Below are 21,707 nucleotides of genomic sequence, written 5' to 3'. Positions count from 1 at the left end.
TTCTTAGGGTAGGTGGGGAGGTGCTTAACATGTATGGTGTGTAAGTTTAGCTTACAAGTTTTTGCTTACAAGTTTTGCTCATCTGCTTCCATAGCGACGTTGTGCTTATTCAATGCAGTGATCCAAAGTGCTCTTACCATGTACCCGCAGAGCAAATGTGGGAGAGAGAGGTCATGAATGAATGAAATACTAGGAACACAAGTGGGGCCTGCAGCAAAATGTTGCAGTAGGAAGCGATATTCTTTTTAGGATTCCAGCCATTCAGCAATGCCTTTTTCCAGGATACTCCATTCTGTTGTTTTCCTCCCCTGCCACTGAGAATCAGCTGCACAATATGCTGTATTTTTCTGTGTATTGGATGAGGTTTTTTGACTCAAAAATCATGTCAAAAAACTGGGGTCGTCCAATACACGGATAGTGGCATGGGGGGGGAGAAGCGGTGCGCCTGCCAGCCAGCCGGTTGGCAGGAACGCAACTCCCCCCGATGCCACTGCGTGCGGGAAACGATCTAGGGAGTGTTTCCTGCCCACAGCTGTGGGGGGGGGGAGCTCAACAACTTTGGGCCATTTCCCCTCATTTTCTTAAAATTTAATCCCCCAAAATAGAGGGAGGTCTTATACATGGGGGCATCTTATAGACGGGAAAATACGGTATATTTAAAGCAGTATCGTACCACTTCCCCCAAAGATTCCTAGGATAAGGGTAAGGGGACCCCTGACCATTAGCCCCAGTCATGACCGACTCTGGGGTTGCGGTGCTTATCTCGCTTTATTGGCCGAGGGAGCCAGCGTACAGCTTCCGGGTCAGCATGATTAAGCCGCTTCTGGCGAACCAGAGCAGCACATGGAAATGGTGTTTACCTTCCCACTGGAGCGGTACCTATTTATCTACTTGCACTTTGACATGCTTTCGAACTGCTAGGTTGTCAGGAGCAGGGACCGAGCAACGGGAGCTCACCCCGTTGTGGGGATTCGAACCGCTGACCTTCTGATCGGCAAGTTTGGAGGTCACCCCATTTCGCTCACACAACTACAGTATCCAGAGAGATTTAACAATCAACTCCTCTTCCTAAGGGACCTCTGGAAATTATAGCTCTGTGAGGGAAATAAGGGTCTTCTAGCAGTCCTTTGGGAGCATCTGTGACTGTTTACGGGGGTGTAAAACTGCTTTAAATGTGTAGTGTAGATGGGAGCCCTGACAGATTTCCATGCCCACTGGCATGCTCAGTCTCCACTGGATTCTTCTTGGGAGGGGGTTGACCCCTTAGTTTGTTTTGCTACATATTCTGCATGTGTGAACTTCTACATGCCTTTGGGTTTCTACTTGTCCCTTCTAGGCACAGATCTGAGTGGTTTTGCCCTTGTCCTGCCATTTTCCCTGGGGAAACCCGCTCTTTAGCAATAAATCAGCGCAAACAACAATCCGGAGAAACCCCGATTGAAGTTTGCTCCGATTCAGCTGTAAAGATCGGGTGCAAGGGCAAGTTTGGATGAGCCCTGAGCTTCCGAAGACTAAAATCTATTCAAGAGCAGATTACTAAACCTGGGGTGCACAAATCAAATCTAGATCTGGTCCATTTCATTTTGCATGCGTGCATAAATCCATCCGATCCCATTTCCACATTCATCTGTTGTTTTTTAACTGCACAAAAATTCACATTGAAATAGGTATTTTCATACACATTTTAGAAATGTGTTTTGATGCATTTCACAAGGCAACAGAAGATTCAGGAAACACAAAAGCCAGTAATAACTTACAGCACTTACTCAGAAGTAAGCCCTCTTGATTTCAGTGGGCTATATTCAACGTGGCTTGAAAGTGAAAGTCACTTCATGGTATACTTGCTTTGTGGGCAAAATGTTTTGCACCAGAGGAACGTGGTTGCACAAGGGAATGCATCAGGTGGTTGTACGATAGTTTTTGCAATCAGCAATCAGTGCAGAGAGTTTCTGCTTCTGCAACTGTTGCGTTGGAGTCTTCTGTTGCTCAACATTAAGACTCACCTGTCTGCTAGCACAAGAGAATGTTGGATGCAGCCCACAGGGACTTACTCCAAGATAACTGTGATTAGGAGTGCAGATGTAAGAGGTCTTCTAGTCTATTTCATCTCTCTTCCACCTGTGTGGCATATCAAGAGATGAAACCCCCGAACTTCTGGGTCAAACCCAGAACCCAGTAACTCTGTGTACTACATTCAGCAGGTTGGCTCCAGACAAGTAAGCGGAAATTGGGTCCCGCGGAAACCAATTGGACAAGTTAATTTGGAGAAGGACGGCAGTGGTAGTGGTAGAACACCTGCTTCGCATGCAGAACGTCCCAGATTCTCTGGGTAGGACTGGGAGAGACTCCCTCTCTGAATGCCTGGAAATTCGCTGCCAGTCAAAATAGGCAATACCAAGATAGATGGACTTGGTATAAGACAGCTTGCTATGGGTGGTATACAACTAGGTTTTACTCAAGAGTTGAAATTAATGGACCTAACTTAGTCATGTTCATTAATTTCAATGGGTTTACTCTTAGTAAAACTTATTGGGCTAGCTTCCTGTATTCCTACTTTATTTCCCATTGAAATCATGAGGGAACTATGTTTCAACTGACATAGACTGGATCCTATCTAATGAATGAAGCAGTTCAGAGGTACCAACTTGGCACTCTTTGGAATGAAGTTTTTGAATGACCTGCGGAGTCCGCAGAACCAGGCTCTGCTTATTTACAGCTAGTCTTTCTTAGTCCTATGTTTCCTTTTCCTCTTGTGTAGGAAGGAGCAAATCCATGCAGTTGCATAGTGCAAAAAGATACAAGGTGCACTGTAACATAAGTATTTTTTAGTTGGGCAATCAAACGTTCCAGTCATCAGGAGTTTTGTTTCCATGAGGGTCGCATTATGCTGTGAAGCATAGAGCAGTTGGGAAAATGTATAGATCTGGGCTGAAAAACCAGTTGCCTTCCAGAAGTTGGTGAACTCCAACTCCCATCAAGTGTGGCCAATAGCCGGGGATGATGGGAGTTGTAGTCCAGCAACATCTCAAGGGCCACAGGTTCCCCACCTTTGGAATAAACGCGAATGGGGTGTTGGCAATCACATGAATGGTAGTGGCTCATGCCCATTGGCGACTGGTAGGGCAGAAGGTGGGGAGCCCAACAGTAGGTGGCGCCAGAGCCGATGAGAATTCATTCTAGCTTTGTCCTCCTCCTCCTCCCTGCTGAGTTCTACAAGGCCGATACTGAGAGCAAGGAGGAAGAAGAAACTGAGAGCCAAGGCTCCACTCTGGACTGTGTGTAAGTAAGAAGGGAGACAGATGGGCGCTGACTAGAGGCAGACTGAGGTTGGTGGGGCAGAGCCTCATTCGTCCTAAAGGAACAACCTCCGCTGCTTATATATGCAGCTACAGACAGCACCAGAAATCAGCGCCCGCCAACAGGCTACAGGACACATAAACAGAAGCCATTTTATCACTGAATTGGTAAGCCAGTGTCTGTGCCGCACTAGGGATGAGCAAATCTGTCAATTTCGGTTTCTTATTTTTCTAGTCTTAAGTTTTCCCGTGTTTTCACATCAGTTTGCGAATCTTATTTAAAGTCGTCATGGAGATTCATCAGCCTCTTCAGGCAAACTTCTGCTAACATAAGCATCTTCCTATGCCCTTTCCAGTACTGAAACCCCCTCTTTTCTTTTCTTTTTGCAAAACAGCTTCCCCTCAAATAACGCATTCTTGTCTGCTCTTTTCCACACCCACATGTGGGCAATTCCGCTCCTTTCCTGCTTCTTCAGTGGCTGTTTCGCTGCAGCCCGAAGCTCCGCGTGCTTCTGAGATGGGAATGAAGCTCTGGCTCGCCTGAGGCTGCTTTGCCCAGCGCTGTGCATGCGCGGCGAAGATTTCCCCATTGCATGCGCAGAGAAAAGCTCAGAACGGAACCCGCTTTCGCACGCATGTAGCGCTACGTAAGCGTTGCGGTTTCTGGGTATGCAATGCGGCTTTGCTCATTCAGAGCAACTACTGTACATTCAAAAAGATTTGGGTTTCTTTTTTAAATAATAATAACAATAACGAAAAAACCTTTGTATTTCTATAAACACAATCAGAAATATATAAATATATATATATATTACCAGTGTTTTTACATTTTTAAGCAAGGAGTCCCTGTGTCTGAAGGAATAACTCGCAAAAGCACACACCTGATGAAATGCAGAATCTTTTCTAACAGCTGTGGATGGGTGTATGTGGTTGTACAGACTGCCTTGTATAAATTATACACTGAACAAGAGATTTTTACGATGTTCTTTCTCCATCTTCTGTAATAGGCTTCCTGCAAGAGGATTATAAATAGCTGAAATGGCACATTTTACCTGTGTACTTTTACCTGTGCGCAAGTCCCACTGAACTAGGTGGAACTTAACTTCTGGAACTGACAACTGGTTGCGCGTTTGTTGTGTATATCGGCCTCCTTCAACCTGTCTCCCTCCAGATGTTTGGAACGGCAACACCCATCACCTGTGACTGACAAAGATTGCCTGGGGCCGATGGGACCCAACATCTGAAGGGCGCCAGCTTTGGGAAAGGTGTCGCAAATGTAAATATCTGCTGTATTTACATTTATCAGGGAGCGTACCAAATGAAATTGGCCCGCTTTGTATGATGAGGACCAACATTCAAATGTTTTGTTAACTTGTACAGCTTCACAACGAGACTTTGGGAAGGCTGAGGCATAGCAATAACTCATTGTAGTTATGTAAACAGTACGTCTTGTTATATTCACATGGGCTAAAGATGCCTTCGGTGTTGCTTAACAATCACTTGGGCTATGGTTTCCTGATTTTGCATCCGTCTCCTCCATTCTGGAATTGTCCAGCTGACTAAACATCTCTTTTTGTCTTATTTCATTGCACGTTCTCCTTCCAAATGAAAATGTTGCCTCCCCACCACAATGTGTGTGTCTAGCTTTTAAGCGCTCTGAGAATTGTGTCTGCTTAAAGTGAAACTTTGGGGCGGGGAGGAATATATGAATACTGCTTTTATGGGAGTTGTGCAGCAACCTTTGGAAGACCAAAGCTTGCCCACACCAATGTAAGATGTTGGATCTGGCAATGACAGTGTAAGGTCATCTTCTCACAACCGCTAGATGAGGTGGTAAATGCAGATCTCTGGACTGTGCCACTACAGACTGTAGACGCAGACTCACGTCACTGAATGTTACTTGGCTGAAACAGCATTCATAAAATCCTACAGTCTTTGCTCTTCCCATCAATAAATTTCTCCAGATGTTCCATACCCTCCAACATTTATCTGATGAAAATAGGAATGTCGTATTCCATCATCATTTTACTATTTATACCCCACCCATCCGACTGAATTGCTGGATTGCTCCAGCCACTCTAATATATATAAAACATAACAAATCATTAAACATTTTTTTTAAAATCCCTATACAGGGTTGCCTTCAGATGGCTTGGGGGCTGGATAACTCCATTACCCCCCCACACACACATTTCTCTGGTGAAAATAGGGACGTCCTAAGGAAAAGCGGGACATTCCAGGATCAAACCAGAAACTGGGATGGCTTCTGTAAATCCATAAAGTTAGGCAAGGCTACATGACCCCTTTTGGGGTGTATGAATGGCATATCTTCCAACATTTCTCCGATGAAATAGGGACATCCCATTCCATAATGATAATTTTATTCTGTTTATACCCAACACATCATACTGGGTTGCCCCAGCCACTCTGGGCAGCTTCCAACATATAAATTATAATAATAAAAAAACATTTTTTAAATAACAAAGTGCTCTTCAGGTCGACAGCACTTTGAATAAGACTAGCAGGTCTCCACACAATCTTCTCCAAGCTAAATACTGTATAACCAGTCCCTCACTGCTTTCCTCATAGGACTTAGCCCTGGCCATGTTTGACAACCTCATTCTAACCTCTTCCAATCAACAGACATCTTCCAGCTCCTTTACATCCCTCGTTCTTAAGATGCGGTGCCCAGACCTGGAGACAGGACTCCAGATGAGGTCAGACTGAAGTAGCACTTCAGATTGAAGTAGCTCTTGCAGAATAAAGTAGCACTCTGGTGGTGGCGGCGGCTAGGAAACTCGATGGCTCTATTATTCAGTAGCCTTTTTTCTTTTTCTCAGTCACATCACACTGCTGATTTGTGCTCAGCTTGGTGTCAGCTACAATTCTTGAGATCTTGTTGATTCATTCATTCATTCAATTTCTTAGCTGCTCTTCACCGTGAGGTGCCAGGGCAGGTTGCAGCAGATAGCACACAATGCCATTAAAGCCTGCCGTAAAATAACAAAAACCTGGCTCATGACCCCCAGACAATGTTGCTGCTGCCAAGACAGGGACCCCTTATTCTATACCTGTGCATTTGTTTTTTTAAATATATATATATTGCTTTCCTCAGTACAAAACGTTGCATATGTCTCTGCATGTAGAAACCTCAATGTCAGAGGAAGGGTCCGAGTGCAGCCTTCTCCATGACACGCTGGCTTTCAACATGTAAGGATTCCTTTTTGTAGAGGACAATTCCATCCTTTGAACAGCCGCAGCCACAAACCCAGAGTCTGAAGTGGTACAGTCCAGACAGCAGCTTTAACAAGCTGTGGTTTACCAGGATCTTTTCAGGGAAATAAAGTGTTTCACCTGTAATTTGAAAGCGCAGAGTGGATAAGCTTACCGCTTCATTTCTGTTTCTGAGAGTTGGGCCTAACACAGACTGCAGATGTACACAATGGTTTCTTCTGGGGTGCTTTTTTTGTTTCGTTTTGCTTTCCTGAGGGTGTTGGAAACGTCTTTCCCGGTCAGCGCAAACCATTTCAATTAAAAGCCATATTCTCCAAACTAGTCCATTGTTACTGATGGATACCTACGTTGAACCAATTTCCGATCTGAGAAACGTCCGTTCCTGGAGCGCACGTCTGATGCTGCACAACTGGGGGTGACAGGATTCACAGTGTCAACACCCAGCACAACTGAACAAAAGCTGGGAGTTCTAGCAGGGTCCACAGGGACTGGTGCCTTGCATGCTACTCCAGCAACCTCTTCTGGGATAACTAGCTCTGCATTGCATGACGGGGTATAAAAACGGCTTCCTCCTAGCTAATTCTAGCCCCGCAGCCAACTAAGTTGGGATGGATCCGGACACGGGGGGGGGGGAGAGTCATAAATAAGTCAGAAATTAGATCTTTTCAACAACAACAAAAAATCTCTACGGAAAATTGCGTTTTAAAATTCCCTGCTCTCTGGCGCCATCTTGTGCTGCATGTTTATAGCACATTCAAATCGCTGTTTCTTTACTAATGTCGCTGAGTCCCTAGCTGGCTAGTTCACTAGCCCAGGGCTGGAGGTGGCAGGCAGTGGCTGCAACAGCAGTCGCGCCAACACAGCAGGGGGAGCGACCCGCAATGCACTGCAAAGTGGTTGGGGATTGGGGCCAATCTCTGGGAGGTGTGGGTGCAGGGAGTGTGTGTGTGTCCAGTTGCAATATATTGAGGGCTCGCCCTATCCTGAATAGCAAAATATTATTCTGGAGCTGGCTATATAGCATATCAACTTTCAAGAGCACGGGTGGTGCGTACGTGTTGCTATTTATCACACACACCACATTTTCCCCCCGAGGCGGCATGCATGGTTCTCCCTCTCTCCATGTTATCCTCAAAACAACCTTCTGAGGTAGGAGAAGCTGAAAGAGTCGGCGACTTGCTCAAGGTCACCCAGCGAGATTCGGGACTGTTATCTGTATCCCAATCATTCTTCCTTGTGCATCCTTGAACCAGAGGATTGCCCCAGAGTTGTTTAGCTGATTTTTTGGGGGACTACGCAGAGTTGCTGAGCTTTTTTTAGGGGGGATTGCCGAAAATCACTCACCCGCACGTGTCCCAAAATCCGCCTCTCATCCGTCCCCTCGCCGGCAGAAGCTGCCAATCGCCCACCTGACTCCCGCAGCGTCAGCCAATCAACACCAGCCATTGACGCAGCAACCAATAACACGCCCACTAGCCGCTGACAGCCGCAGCAGCAACCAATCAAATGTCCACCCTATGCACTATCCATGTATAAGACGACCCCCACTTTTAAGCATAATGTTTAAAGAAACAAACCTAGTCTTATACACGGAAAAGTACATTAATTTTTTTCTTTGTAACACACGTCCTATCTTATTTATCTTTATTATTGAGTCCAAGCTTTTTAAAAAATAGATCCATCTCAAAAAAAATTAATTAAAATTATTAGATTTATCCTAGTGCAAAACTCTAAGCACTACATCCCCCCCTTTTTTTTTTTACTGTTTGCACATTCCCTGTCCTTCACAGAATGGTCTCGGTGCAGATTACACTGGGGAGAGGTGTAAGAGGCCTTGCTGTTTTTGTGTGTGTGTGTGTGTGTGTGAGAGAGAGAGAGAGAGAGAGAGAGAGAGAGAGAGAGATTTTGTGCGCGCACACTCCTGTTGAGTCACCCGCGTGAGGAATATGCCTGTGCTTGCTGCCGAACGGGGAGAGCTCTTGCTTTCTCCCTTCCCCTGCCAAGTTTATACTGTAAACCTGGCAACTTTTCAGAAAGGATGACTCAGCAAAAGTCGAATCAATTGACCATCCGTTGGAGCCCAGGGGTAAAAGGCATCCATTGCTCCAAATTTCCTCATCCCTTTCCAAGAAACCGGGTCCATTTAGCTACTATATTCCTCGCAACATACCGTATTTTTCCATGTGTAAGACTAGGGGGGGCTTTTACCAAAAAAATAGGTTTAAAATTGGGGCTCGTCTTATACATGGATAGTGCTGAGGGGTGTTTTCTTAATTTGGAGTCCCCAAAAATAGGGGACGTCTTATACATGGGGGTGTCTTATACATGGAAAAATACAGTGTAGTTGTGGGAATTTCATACATTTGAAACGACAAAGGAAACTACAGCAGTTGAAGCCAGTGAGGCCTCTTTAAATGAGAGAGGACGAAAAGTAATCCTTCAAATGCTCTCAGTGACCGGGGGATTTAAGTGCTACCATACCCTCCAACATGTCCCATTCCATAATGATAATTTTATTCTGTTTATACCCCACACATCTTACTGGGTTGCCTCAGCCACTCTGGGCAGCTTCTAACATATATAAAAACATAAAACATTAAACATTTAATTAAAAAAAACCACTTCCCTATACACAGGATTGCCTTCAGACGGCTCGGGAGTCAGATAACTCCATATCTTCCAACATTTCTCCAATGAAAATAGGGACATCTTAAGGAAAAGTGGGACGTTCAGGGATCAAATCAGAAACCAGGACGGCTTCTCTAAATCAGGGACGTCCCTGGGAAATAGGGGTGCTTGAAGGGTCTGGCTTTATAACGGGAAACCTGGATTGATTACAAGGAAATCTTGTCCTAGTGTTTCCCATGCCTGCTTTGCTCTGGGGAGAAGGAAGGCTGGCTTAACCTTTACTCAAGGCTTAATCTGCATCAGCAACAACCCCCTGCCCCTGAATTTGTTTGAAATGCCAGGGACGGCTGAATCTAAGAATAGGCACAGTAATGATCTGTGGTGCGGTATTCAATTAAGTTTTACAAACTAGATGCATTGAAATGACCTAACATAGGCCCCCGGGATACTTAAAGCAGTATTAAAACACTTTAAACAGTCATGGCTCCCCTCCCACCCAAAATAAATAAAAATAAAAATCCTGGGAACTGTAGTTTGTAAAGGGTGCTGAGAGTTGTGAAGAGACCACAGTTCCCTTCACAGAGCTCCAGTTCTCTGAGTAGCTTAACAACCAAGCCTTCTTCCCAAGGAATGCTGGGAATTCCAGCTCTGTTGGGGGATAGCAGTCTCCTAACAACTCTCAGCACATTTGACAAACTACAGTTTCCAGGATTCTTCGGGGGGGGGGGGGGGAGCCATGGCTGTTAAAGCAGACCTGCTGAAATTAACAGACGGGACTAATTTTCATCCATTAAAGAGTAGGATTTGTTTGGCTTGCATACTATCATGTCTTAGCACACACTCAGCCTTTATACAGCATTGTTTTCTATTTAACTTACATCAAAATGTGGCAAATCCTGGGTCCCTTCCTTCTCCTTCTACTGGGAAGGGCCTCCAACAAAAGTCCTGCCTTGATAGCAACTCTATGAATAATAAAGAAAATTGCCGTTTTTAGCAGTTATTTGACTGGTTTTTTAAAAAAACTGCTGGCCTTCAACTGTTTTAACTATACATTTAAAGCCGTATCAGATCGCTTGAAGCAGCCATGGGTCATTCCCCCCCCCCGCCGCCGCCGCCACCCAAAGAATATTGGGAAGTCTGGTGCTGAGAGTTTAAGGTAAAGGTAAAGGGACCCCTGACCATTAGGTCCAGGCATGGCCGACTCTGGGGTTGCAGTGCTCATCTCGCTTTATTGGCCAAGGGAGCCGGCGTACAGCTTCCGGGTCATGTGGCCAGCATGACTAAGCCGCTCCTGGCGAACCAGAGCAGCGCACAGAAACGCCGTTTACCTTCCCACCAGAGAGGTACCTATTTATCTAATTGCACTTTGACGTGCTTTCAAACTGCTAGGTTGGCAGGAGCAGGGACCGAGCAACGGGAGCTCACCCCGTCACGGGGATTCGAACCGCCAACCTTCTGATGAGCAAGTCCTAGGCTCTGTGGTTTAACCCACAGCACCACCTGCATCCCTCCCTGGTGCTGAGAGTTACAAGATGACAAAATCCTGGAGGGAAAGGCTATCCGTGGCTATTAGCTGTGGTGGCTAAGCTCCCGCTCCCTGGTCAGAGGCAGCAATGTTTCTGAATATCAATTGCTGGAAACCACAGATGAGGAGAGTGGTCTTGTGTTCAGGTCGGGCTTGCAGATTTCCCACAGACATCTGGTTGGCTATTGTGGGAACGGGACGCTGGGCCCTTGGCTTGATTCAGCAGCCTCTTCTGATGTTCTCCTTGGAGAGCTGAAACAGTGGCGTAGCGTGGGTGTCAGCACCCGGGGCAAGGCAAGTAATTTGCGCCCCCTAACCCGTGGATTTGCACCCCCTAACCCTAACCCCCAGATGTTGCGCCCGGTGCGACCAGACCCCCTGCACCCCCCTCACTACACCACTGAGCTGAAATCCCCAGAGTTCCCTGGGAAAGAAGGAGAGCCATTCTTAAACCCCTCTGGGAACAGTAGCTCCGTGAGGGGAGCTGGGGTCTCCCAGCAATGCTCAGCACCCTTAACTGACTACAGTTCCCAGAGGAGAGCTGTGATGTGCCGCAGAAAGGCTTCTTAGCAGCCTGCTTCCTAGTGCTGTTGCAGGAATGAGGTGCTTGATCTGCGACTCAGAGGAACTGTGCTCGACTAAATAGCGGAGTCTCCTTCCTGAACGTGCCTGTTCTTGTCCATTTCTCATCCATTCTCCTGCTGCGTTGCCACGATTAAGCCTGTCTGTGCAGAGTCTCGGGGTGGGGGTGGCGAAGAGGGATATCCCTTCCTCACTCTGGTGCCTGCCACACTCGCGCTGACTCACCCCCAAGACGCACAATGGCACTCTTGCATTCGCAACCAAGGAAGCAAGGAAACTCATCCATGACGTCTTCTGCCGGAAGCGATGGAGCACTCCACAGTCGGACCCTCTCAACACCATCTTTGCCAGGCCTAGAAACAAGCATAGGATAAACATCACCACCCCAGAAGAAGTCTCATAGCATCCTCAACTGAGATGATCTTCAGCAGCGAGGGGACAGGCTGAAGGCATTCTGCTACGTCTGTTTTCAGAGGCTGGGTCAAAGTGGCATGAGCCTTTTCCCTGGTCAAAATTAGGGGGATGTCCGATTTTCAACAGTGTGATATATCGCCAGCTAAACATCACGATATACTGATATATCACAATGTGGGCTCCCTATTGGGCCATTGCAAGTACAGGTAAACCCCCCATTTTAGGCATGACTGATATGTGTGCAATTGCGCACACACGCACAGCGCTGAATCCGGAAATGTCATGAAAGACGTCACTCAAAGAGTAGAGCAGGGGCAGAACAGTGTCTTTCCATTGCCCCTGATATTCGGGGTTGCCTGTACCCAATGATGATGACCTCTGCATCAGTTTGCAATTTTTTAAGTCCTCGTGAAAATTCGCAAAAAGTGTGTTAGTGCAAATTTCTCCTAAGGTTGTGCACATTTCTGCAAGCAATTCTTGCCTAATAGCATGTTATTTTCACAAATGTATGCATTTTAAATACACTTGACATACACACATAGAACTATATGCATTTTCCCTAAAACAAGTTATTTGGCTGGATAATTGCACTGCAAATTTCGAAGCTTGGCTGTGGTTTCAGTTCAAATATCATTTCAGGAAGTGAATTAGGCAGTTCCCCCTTTAAATGCCAGCTGGAGTTAATTTCTCCTCCATGCCTAATGAGAGGTCATATGGTTTTAGAGAGACAATAGGGCCAAGTGTGTTAATACGATAAGCATGAGTACTCTCTTGAACAAGGACCAATGAGCTTGAAGCCCCAGCTGTGTGAGAGTAAGAAAAACTACCTTGCTCTTCTAGAGGAATCAGGTTGAAGCTCCCTGAATCTGCCAACTCTGCCAATCACAGAGACCTTAACAGGTGTTTGCACCACAGAAGCAGGCAGGTGAAGCTTTCAGTAGCACAAATCACTTGATAGCTGTGCTGGTTGCTTTCTAGAACGAACCATTGTTAAAGGGGCAGAGCTAACAGGAGCCGATTCAAACCTTTCTCTCTGTACTCCACGCTGAAGTATAGAAGTTTGCAAATGGCGATGATCAGTTTTTAGTTGGGCGGGACAGAGAATTAGCTCTTACTTTCAACCTCCATTCCAGACCCTCCACGTGTCCCTATTTTCCAGGGACATCCCTGATTTACAGAATCCATCCCGGTTTCTGATTTGATCCTGGAATGTCCCATTTTTCCTTAGGATGTCCCTATTTTCATTTGAGAAATGTTGGAGGGTATGGAGTTGCCCTACCCCTGAACCATCTGAAGGCAATCCTGGATATGGAAGGTTTTTAACAGTGTGTGTGTGTGTGTGTGTGTTGAAAGCTGCCCAGATTGGAGCAACCCAGTAAGATGGGGGGGGGTATAAATATTAAAATTATCATTATGGAATGGGACATCTCTATTTCCATCGGAGAAATGTTGGTGGGTATGCCATTCCTACACCCCGGTGGGGGTCATGTGGCTTTGCCTAACTTTATGTGAATGGCAGGGAGGGTGAAAAAATAGGGGAAGGGTGTGCTGGAAAGAGAGAGAAATAGGGCGCGTACAAGAAAGAGAGAGAGAGAGCGCAGAGGCAAAAGAAAAGGGAAATGGGGTGGCGTGGTGGGTTAAACCATAAAGCCTAGGACTTGCCGATCAGAAGGTTGGTGGTTCGAATCCCCGCGACAGGGTGAGCTCCCGTTGCTCGGTCCCTGCTCCTGCCAACCTAGCAGTTCAAAAGCACGTCAAAGTGCAAGTAGATAAATAGGTACCACTCCGGTGGGAAGGTAAACGGTGTTTCCGTGTGCTGCTCTGGTTTGCCAGAAGCGGCTTAGTCATACTGGCCACATGACCCGGAAGCTATACGCTGGCTCCCTCGGCCAATAAAGCGAGATGAGCGCTGCAACCCCAGAGTCGGCCATGACTGGACCTAATGGTCAGGGGTCCCTTTACCTAGTCTAAGGCTAGTGCCATTTAACTAACACAGGCAGTGGCCCCATTTCCCACCACTGGCCTGCAGCCCTCAATGTACTGCCCCCAAAGGAATGAGGCCCTAAACAGAAAAAGAGGTTTCCTCTCCTGCTTTGCCCCCTTGCCTGGGAGCAAGCCCCACTGAACACAAGGAGACTTCTCTCTGAGTAGGTATGGATAGGTTTACACTGTTAAGTTTCCTATGCATGCATTATAAATCCTACAGACATCATAAACGCACTCACACCAATCTAATACATATTAGAACATAAGCATTAGCACCTTAACAACTTTCCCAGTTCATTGTGGCCAGATGCCACTTCACTCAGTGGCGTAGCATGGGTTGTCAGCACCCGGGGCAAGGCAAGTAATTTGCACCCCCTAACCCATGGATTTGCGCCCCCTAACCCTAACCCCCAGATGTTGCGCCCGGTGCGGCCGGCCCCCCCTGCACCCCCCACGCTACGCCACTGACTTCACTTGAGGCACAGGATGCTATCCTAAGTTGGCATCACGTTGATTGGATGCAAAAGAGGACAAGGGGTGCTGTGCCTTTAAAACTTGCACTGAAAGGGGAATTTCAGCAGGTGTGCCTTGCATGACAAGCTGCACCTGCTGAAGTTCCCCCATCTGTACAACTGTTAAAGTCAGAGGAGCCCTGTCTCTTTGGCATTTGGCCACCAAAGTGGGTATACAGCTCAGGGTCATCTAATCCCCTGCAATCCACAATTACAGAGGACTGAATTGCTTTGTTGCCCCAGTACAACAAACCCACTTGTTAAAAACTCTTTCTTTTTGCGGTTTGGAAAGTGGCAGGGAAACACATTTAAAAGTGCCAGGAGTGGGGGAGAAGGAAACACAAATACATATATACCGTGTGCAAGCAAAATTAGGGTGCTCACTGTTGTATTACCTCCCCTCAAACAAATCGGAACTGACGTCAGTCCAATGTGGATATATTCTAACCTCCATGTAAGCTTTATGCAAGCAAAGCTGGATGAATGCTCAATAAACAGATCTTCTGCAAGAGACTTGTACCTATATATCTCTAAATATATACACACAGGTAAAGACAAAATGCACTGGCGTGCAGTGATATTTTTCATAGGGGAACAGTGCAAGGGCGATGGGGGGGCTTACGTTGCACGTGTGATGTTGTGACGTCCGGACGTCCCGCGTATCAGCATCGTGGCTCTCTCCTAAGCTGGGCAGAAGCTTTCCACACTTTGGGAAGGAGGCACCAAGGAGACATTTAGGGGACTAGCCTAGCCCCTCTAGTCCACCGACCACACACCACTGACAGAAAGTTTTTGGAGGGAGTGGGTCATGTTATTATAAAGCAGCATTGGAAGAGATGAGTGCGGCACTTGGCTTCAGAGAGAACGAAGGAAAGCGAGAGATATTCAACAGGGTGAAGATCTGCTGATAATGAAGTGCCCAGGATAAATGGCGTATTACATAAATAACCAAAGAGTGACAGGTACTTTCTCCCATGAGTGAGTCACTCCTAGTCACCGTTGAGCCCAAGTCTGAGAATTTGGCATCTACAGGTGATGGGACACCTGTTCAGAAGAAGATGCTGACTCAGGATTCACTTCTGGGTTCAGTTTCACTGGGCACGCAAGTTGACTCGAAAGCAATTTCCGTTGTGTTACTCTCAGATAACTTTGCCAGGATTTTAGTGAGAATTTACCCTAATACACACATCTTTGCCTGGCTTCTTGACACATTCCTGGAAGCCATTTCCCACCCAATATAACACACACACTCTCCAAATATACACATTTTTGCACCTATTGGTTGGAGACCTGCATTGCAAAATTCAGAGAAGTGTGGCTTTCAAAGGACAGCAATGTCTCGGCTTGTGTATTGGTTTGAGAGGTTTTAGGTAGGCAGTTTCTCATTAAAACCCAAACAAAAATCAAACTCCCCACCCCATCCCTGCTCTCAGGTAAGTGTGCATCAGATTGCAACCTTAGCAACATGAAAAAAAACTATAATGTTGCTGCAATTAGGGTTGACAGGTCAGTGTCTAGTTAGGTGGCTTCTAGGGACCACCCTCTTATTGCTCCTTGCTTTATTTATTTATTTATAAAGGTATTTATATACCTCCCTCTCGCAAAACATCACGGCAGCATCCAGAAGAATTTCAGAAGGAATACAGAATAATTATTAAAATGCCCAAAAATATTTTTTTTAAAAAAAAATACTTGCTTAGGCCTGTCTTCAGAGGGAAAGTCTTCAAGAGACACCTGAATGTCAAATGCAATGATGCCTGCCAAATCTCTGTGGAGAAAAAGTATCCCACTGCATAATATGGGCAACACTAAATGCCTGACTTCTAGCTGAAGTCAATGAGGCCTGTTTAAATGGGAGAGGACTAAAAGTATTCGTCTGGGTGCTCTCAGTGACCCAGGTGCTACAACAGTCCTTAAGGCAAACTGGGCCCCGGTTGTTTGGGGCTTTGCATAGCAACACAGTGGCTATTCACCTGCACTGACAGAACTGTACAGAACAACCTTACATTTGCAGAGCAAAATATCCTTTTGAATTATATGTCCAGCACATGGAACCTTACAAAAGGACAATATGAACGGACTCTTCATACCCTTACCACGGCCAAAAGACTGATACAGGTGAATTGGAAAAATAAAAATGCGGCTCCCTTCTGTGATTGGAGACTTATACAAACTCGCAACATATGAACAACGTGACTATAAACGCAGATTCACCCTGGACAAATTCAATGAAACCATTCTTACAAATACTGTAATAGGTTAAGATCTGGTGAAGTACCATAACAACTTTGTAAAGTATACAGCTTTGGGGGGGTTCCCCTCTCCCCCCTCTACTTTCCCTTCTAAACGGGGCATGTTTAGCGCACCTTAGAATGATGTACTTTTTGAAGTTCCAATGAAGAAATCGGGGGGGGGGAATACAAATTGGGAAGAAAAGAGACACAACTTATTTTTAAAAAACCATTTAAATTGCAGCTTGGTCATTATACTCCTTCCCATCTTCTTCTCCCCTCCTTTTCCTCTGTCCTCCCCCTCCCCCCTTGCCCTCCCCCTTCCCTCTGACTCCGCTGTCCCTTTAAGGCGTTTCTGCCCCGCCTCTTCCGCCCCTCCTGTATTTTTGTCCCAGCCGGGGCACCGTCGCCGTCGCCGGGCGGAGTTTGACTCGGGCAGAGGGTGGGAGAGCGAGCGAGAGAGCGGCCGCCGGAGGTGAAGCGCGCACCACGTGGGGCTGCGAGTGGCTCTCTCCGTCCTTCGCAGCAGCAGCAGCAGCGCCAGGAGCAGCGGCGGCGCCTTCGCCAGAGGCAGCGAGGAAGGGAAGGCGGGCGGAGGCGGCGGCGGAGAGACCGGCCATGGTCATCAAGGCGGACGAGGTGGCTCCTGCAGGGGCGGCGGCGGCGGCGGACGAGGACCAGCAGCAGCGGGGCAGCCCGGGCCCGGCCGGCAAGGAGCCGGAGCTCAGCGCAGGTGAGCCGACTTGCGCGGTCGGATCCCGGGTGGATCCTTCCTCCGGGTTCCCTGCAGCGTTTCACCTTCCCAAGGAATGACAGCCCTGCCCATGGGCAAAGTGTTTCAAAGTCTCCTTGCTCCGGCTTCTTTCCTACTCGCGAGTAAGACCCCAGCCCGGAGCGGGTGGGTCTGACTCCCTTTCGTTACTCTCGAGCAGACCTAACGCTGGGTGCAGCCTTTTTCCCTTTGGGGACGGGAGTTACGCTGGAACAACTCGCCACCCTCTGATTTTTTTATGGGTGCAGTGTGTATATAGGTGCGCGCGGTTAGTTTCTTTTTCTTTGCTTTTCCGACAAGTGTACTCAAACCTGTTCTCCTCTCCCCCTCCCTAAAAAAAATAGAGAAAGCTGCAGTCCTTTTAAGCATGTTCTACTATTTGGGGGTTGTTGGGGTTAGGGTAGGGAGAAAGCGCCCGCCCCAATGTAGCTGTCTCGCTTGGGCTGTTTCTTGGGGTAATGACCCCTGTCTCTAACTCCATTTCCCCTCTCCCAGCCCTTTGGAGATGGCGACCCGGAAAAAATTCCTGTTCCTTGGCCTCTTGCGGTTCCATATATGTGACCTTTCCGACGGTGGTTTGCAAGGTGGCCTTGTGACGTGTGAAAAGGTTGCAGTTCTGTATACTCTTCCCCCCCCCCCCGGTATTAATCCTTGCTGCTGCTCTATGTGGTGTTAGGGGTAAGGGTCCAGGCCAGTGACGCTTGCTTGTCAGTAAAAGTCTCTAAGGTGGCTTTCTAAAGTAGGCGGCCTTAACTTCCGCTTGCTTTCACCACATTCTGGGCTACATCTCCCAGCCCACCCTGCTTTGGAGGTGGTTGCTCCTGAATAATCTCCAATCCCTTTAGTCCCTTTCGATACATTCCCAGCAATGCATGGAAAGCGGCTTACAAGGCCAAACCATTAGAACAGAAATTAAAATGAGATATTTATATTGGGGGGGGGGTGAAGGGGCTTTCTCCTTGAACATGACCCATATTTTCACAACTCGGCCGCTACAGTGGGTTATTGAGGTCCCTACTTCGCCTCCTGTGTCTATCCTTGCTTGCGAGTAAGCCCGGTGGAACTCACTGGGACTTTGACAACATAAGCATAGGCCATGAGCTGTGACCCAGATTCTCCCACCCACCCCTTGGTGGTAGCGAACTTTGTGAAAGTGTCGGCCTTGTGTTGACAGCCAGTCGGCACCTTCTTTGCATTTGGGGACCCTCCCAAGTGTTGAACTTCGGACTCCTAAGGGGAGTTATTTGCAACCTCACGTGGTCAATCATTTCCCCAGCCCATGCATGGACGCCTAGATCTACTTGTCCATATTGCGGAGCAGTGGCTGCGGTGTATTGCAGAAGAGTAATCCTTGGGCTGGTTTTCCCACTCTTGGGACGGATCCATACTGGGGGGGGGGAGAGAGAGGAATAACTGTTAATCCCCCCCTCTCCCCATCTGCTTACATCATAACACATCTTTTTAGGCTTGAGGGTCATGACCTTTGGCCCTCTTCCCCCATGACTCCCAGGATTTGTGAATGACCCCTGCGTAACCTTATTTGCAAATGATGTCCCACTGGCAAGAAGGGAGGGTGGATAGCCTTGCCTTTTTCCTTGATAATACCCAGTTGTGCAAGGATTTATTTGTTTTTCTGTATTGAAGAGCATTCCATCCTTTGAGAGCGCCCCCCCTTTCCCCTGAAATGGTACAGCTCACAGACAGATTCCCACCCCCACCCTGAGTTGGTGTGAACTAGGCCTGTCCTGTAGTAACTGTCTCATCTGATCTGATTCACACGCTTTGCTTGGGAGTCCCCTGACACCTACCCCTGCAAGTGTGTTTTGTCTGTAAGGGTTAGAGTACTGATCTCGTGCTTGGGAGGCCAAAGGTTCAAATGCTCCTCGCAGCCATGAAAGCTCAGTGGGGGGGTGACCTTGGCGCCAGTTGCTGCCTCCAATGTCCACCTTACAGGGTTGTTGTGCAGGTAAAATGAAGGGGGTGAACCATGCAACTATGCTGAGCTTATTGGTAGGTGTGGGGCATAAATGTTAGTACGGTGGTACCTTGGGTTACATACGCTTCAGGTTACAGATTCCGCTAACCCAGAAATAGTACTTCAGATTAAGAACTTTGCTTCAGGATGAGAACAGAAATCGTGCTCCGGCGGCACAGCAGCAGGCCCCATTAGCTAAAGCGGTGCTTCAGGTTAAGAACAGTTTCAGGTTAAGAACGGACCTCCGGAACGAATTAAGTACTTAACCCGAGGTACCACTGTAATGAGTAATGTAATGATGTAGTATATATGTCAAAATAAATAAATAAAGCCTGTAACAAAGGATCCCAATTGTGTAGCAAAGTCCAGATGTCCTCCGTAGTTTTGTGTCCCTGTGATGGTGCATTATAGAAGAATTAGGCAATCAGTAGCGACTAGCAGTGTTAGAAACTCAGATATATAAGCTAATCACCAAACAGCACCTTAAACCTAGGTTACGGTCACCACAACGGCCTTTTTTTTTACATTGAGATTTTTTATTGTTATTCATTTCATTTCCATATCGCTTTATATTTTAAAGAAAACAAAAATCTCAAAGTGGTTTGCAGCAGATTAAAACATCAAATAAAACCATCCCAAAGTCAAGCTTCAAGGAAAATATTTCAGATCCTTCTCTTACTTACATTTTCCTTTCCTCATTCACCTGCTTAATTTATATAGCTGCCTCAAAGAAGAAGTGCCCTAGGAAGCCAGTGTGGTTGTGGTGGTTAGAGCATGGGTAGGCAAACTAAGGCCTGGGGGCTGAATCCGGCCCAATCGCCTTCTACATCCGGCCCACGGACGGTCCAGGAATCAGCGTGTTTTTACATGAGTAGAATGTGTCCTTTTATTTAAAAGGCATCTCTGGGTTATTTGTGGGGCCTAGAAGGTGCCCTTTTATTTAAAATGCATCTCTGGATTATTTGCGGGGCATAGGAATTCGTTCATTTCCCCCCCAAAAAATATAGTCCAGTCCCCCACAAGGTCTGAGGGACAGTGGACTGGCCCCCTGCTGAAAGTTTGCTGACCCCGGGGTTAGAGTGTCAGACTAGGACCTTGGGAGATCAGGGTTCAAATCCTCCCTCAGTCCTGAAGCTCACTGGGTAACCTTGGAGTCAGTCACGGTCCCTCACAGGGCCGTTGTAGGGAACTGACCAAGGAGGGAGGTGAACCATGTACTCCGTGGAGAAAAAGGTGGTATATAAGTGCAATAAATAAGTTCTTCTGCTTGCCTGCTTGAGAAAATCGCTAACCTGGCATCCAGAGATCTCCACGCTGTTGCCATTGGACCCGTGCCAGTCGCAAAACAGGCCTGGCTAATTTCTACTAGGCATGATGGCTATGGCTATACTCTACCTCTGCCGTCAGAGGCAATAAATGCTTCTGATAACCAATTGCTGGAAGACCACAGGAGAGGAGTTCTTCTGTGCTTGGATCCTGCTTCCGGGCTTCCCATTGGGGCCTCTGGTTGGCCACTGTAAGAGCAGGTTGTTGTAATTGCTCAGCTACTGGCAGGATCCAGTAAGGCTGTTCAGGAACAAGTGACCGCCCAGAAGCTGCTGGCCTCCCATCAACCCCATCTGATGTGGTCAGCGGTCATGGACAATGGGGAGTTATAGTCTTCCCAACCCAATTTATTTTGTCCCATTTTATCCGCTTTTATCCTTTCTGGGGGAAATCTGATAATTTTGAAAAACTGATGTAGACCTGTAGCCAACGCCCTGCTTCCGATATCTTGGAGACCCATTTACAACCACTGTTAGAAACTTGGATATAAAAGCCGATCTTACACCTGGATTACGGTTGCTGCGAAGGAATGTCTAGGCGCCTTTTTATTATTTTTCGTTTCACTTCTATACCACTATATATTTTAAAGAAAGAAAATATCGAAGCAGTTTATAACACACTAAAACATCAAATAGAAACAACCCAGAATCAAAACAAATTCATGCATCAAGGAAAATATTTCGGATCTTTCTCTATGTGACGTTTTCCTTTCCCCATATTTATTTACCTACTTAATAGAACTGCCCCATAGCAGAAGTACTTGGAGTGGATGTTGTCTGAAACTCTGGAGAGTTGCTGCTGGTCAATATAGCCAATGTGGAGCTAGATGGACCATTGGCCTGACATGTACTGGTTGTAAGTAGTAAGGCAACCAGGTGGGGGCTGGCTGAGGGTAGGCTTAGCTTGGCCACCTGAAGGATGCTTCCTATCGTGAAATCCTGGAGAGGCAGCAGTTGCCTGCCAGTGGAGACAATACAGAACTAGATGGACTTGGTTTAACGCCGTTTACTATGTTGCTAAGTCTCTGGGTTTGTCTGTGTTTACTTTGGGATAATAAAGGCACCGACAGACAAAATTGCATTCCTGTGCTCTGTTCAACAGGAGCAGCATTCATTGCCTCCTTTGGGGCTCCTTAAAGGTAAAGGAAACGGACCCCTGACAGTTAAGTTCAGTTGCGAACGATTCTGGGGTTGCAGTGCTCATCTCACTTTACCTACCGAGGGGGC

At 47.0% G+C, this 21,707-nt stretch overlaps 1 protein-coding gene across 1 annotated transcript in view; it reads left to right on the top strand.

Annotated features, from left to right (window-relative positions):
- The first annotated feature begins 16,859 nt into the window (after positions 1 to 16,859).
- The window catches only part of CLUH (clustered mitochondria homolog), a 72,145-nt gene continuing 67,297 nt past the window's right edge, over positions 16,860 to 21,707 (top strand). The window contains exon 1 of the mRNA XM_082201181.1: positions 16,860 to 17,141. Coding sequence (XP_082057307.1) covers positions 17,027 to 17,141 — 115 coding nt within the window. The 5' untranslated portion in view covers positions 16,860 to 17,026. The remainder of the gene's footprint in view (positions 17,142 to 21,707) is intronic.

Source organism: Podarcis vaucheri (assembly GCF_965113315.1).
Source record: "Podarcis vaucheri genome assembly, chromosome: 15".
Taxonomy (NCBI): Eukaryota; Metazoa; Chordata; class Lepidosauria; order Squamata; family Lacertidae; genus Podarcis; species Podarcis vaucheri.
This window is presented reverse-complemented; position numbering and strand designations above follow the sequence as displayed.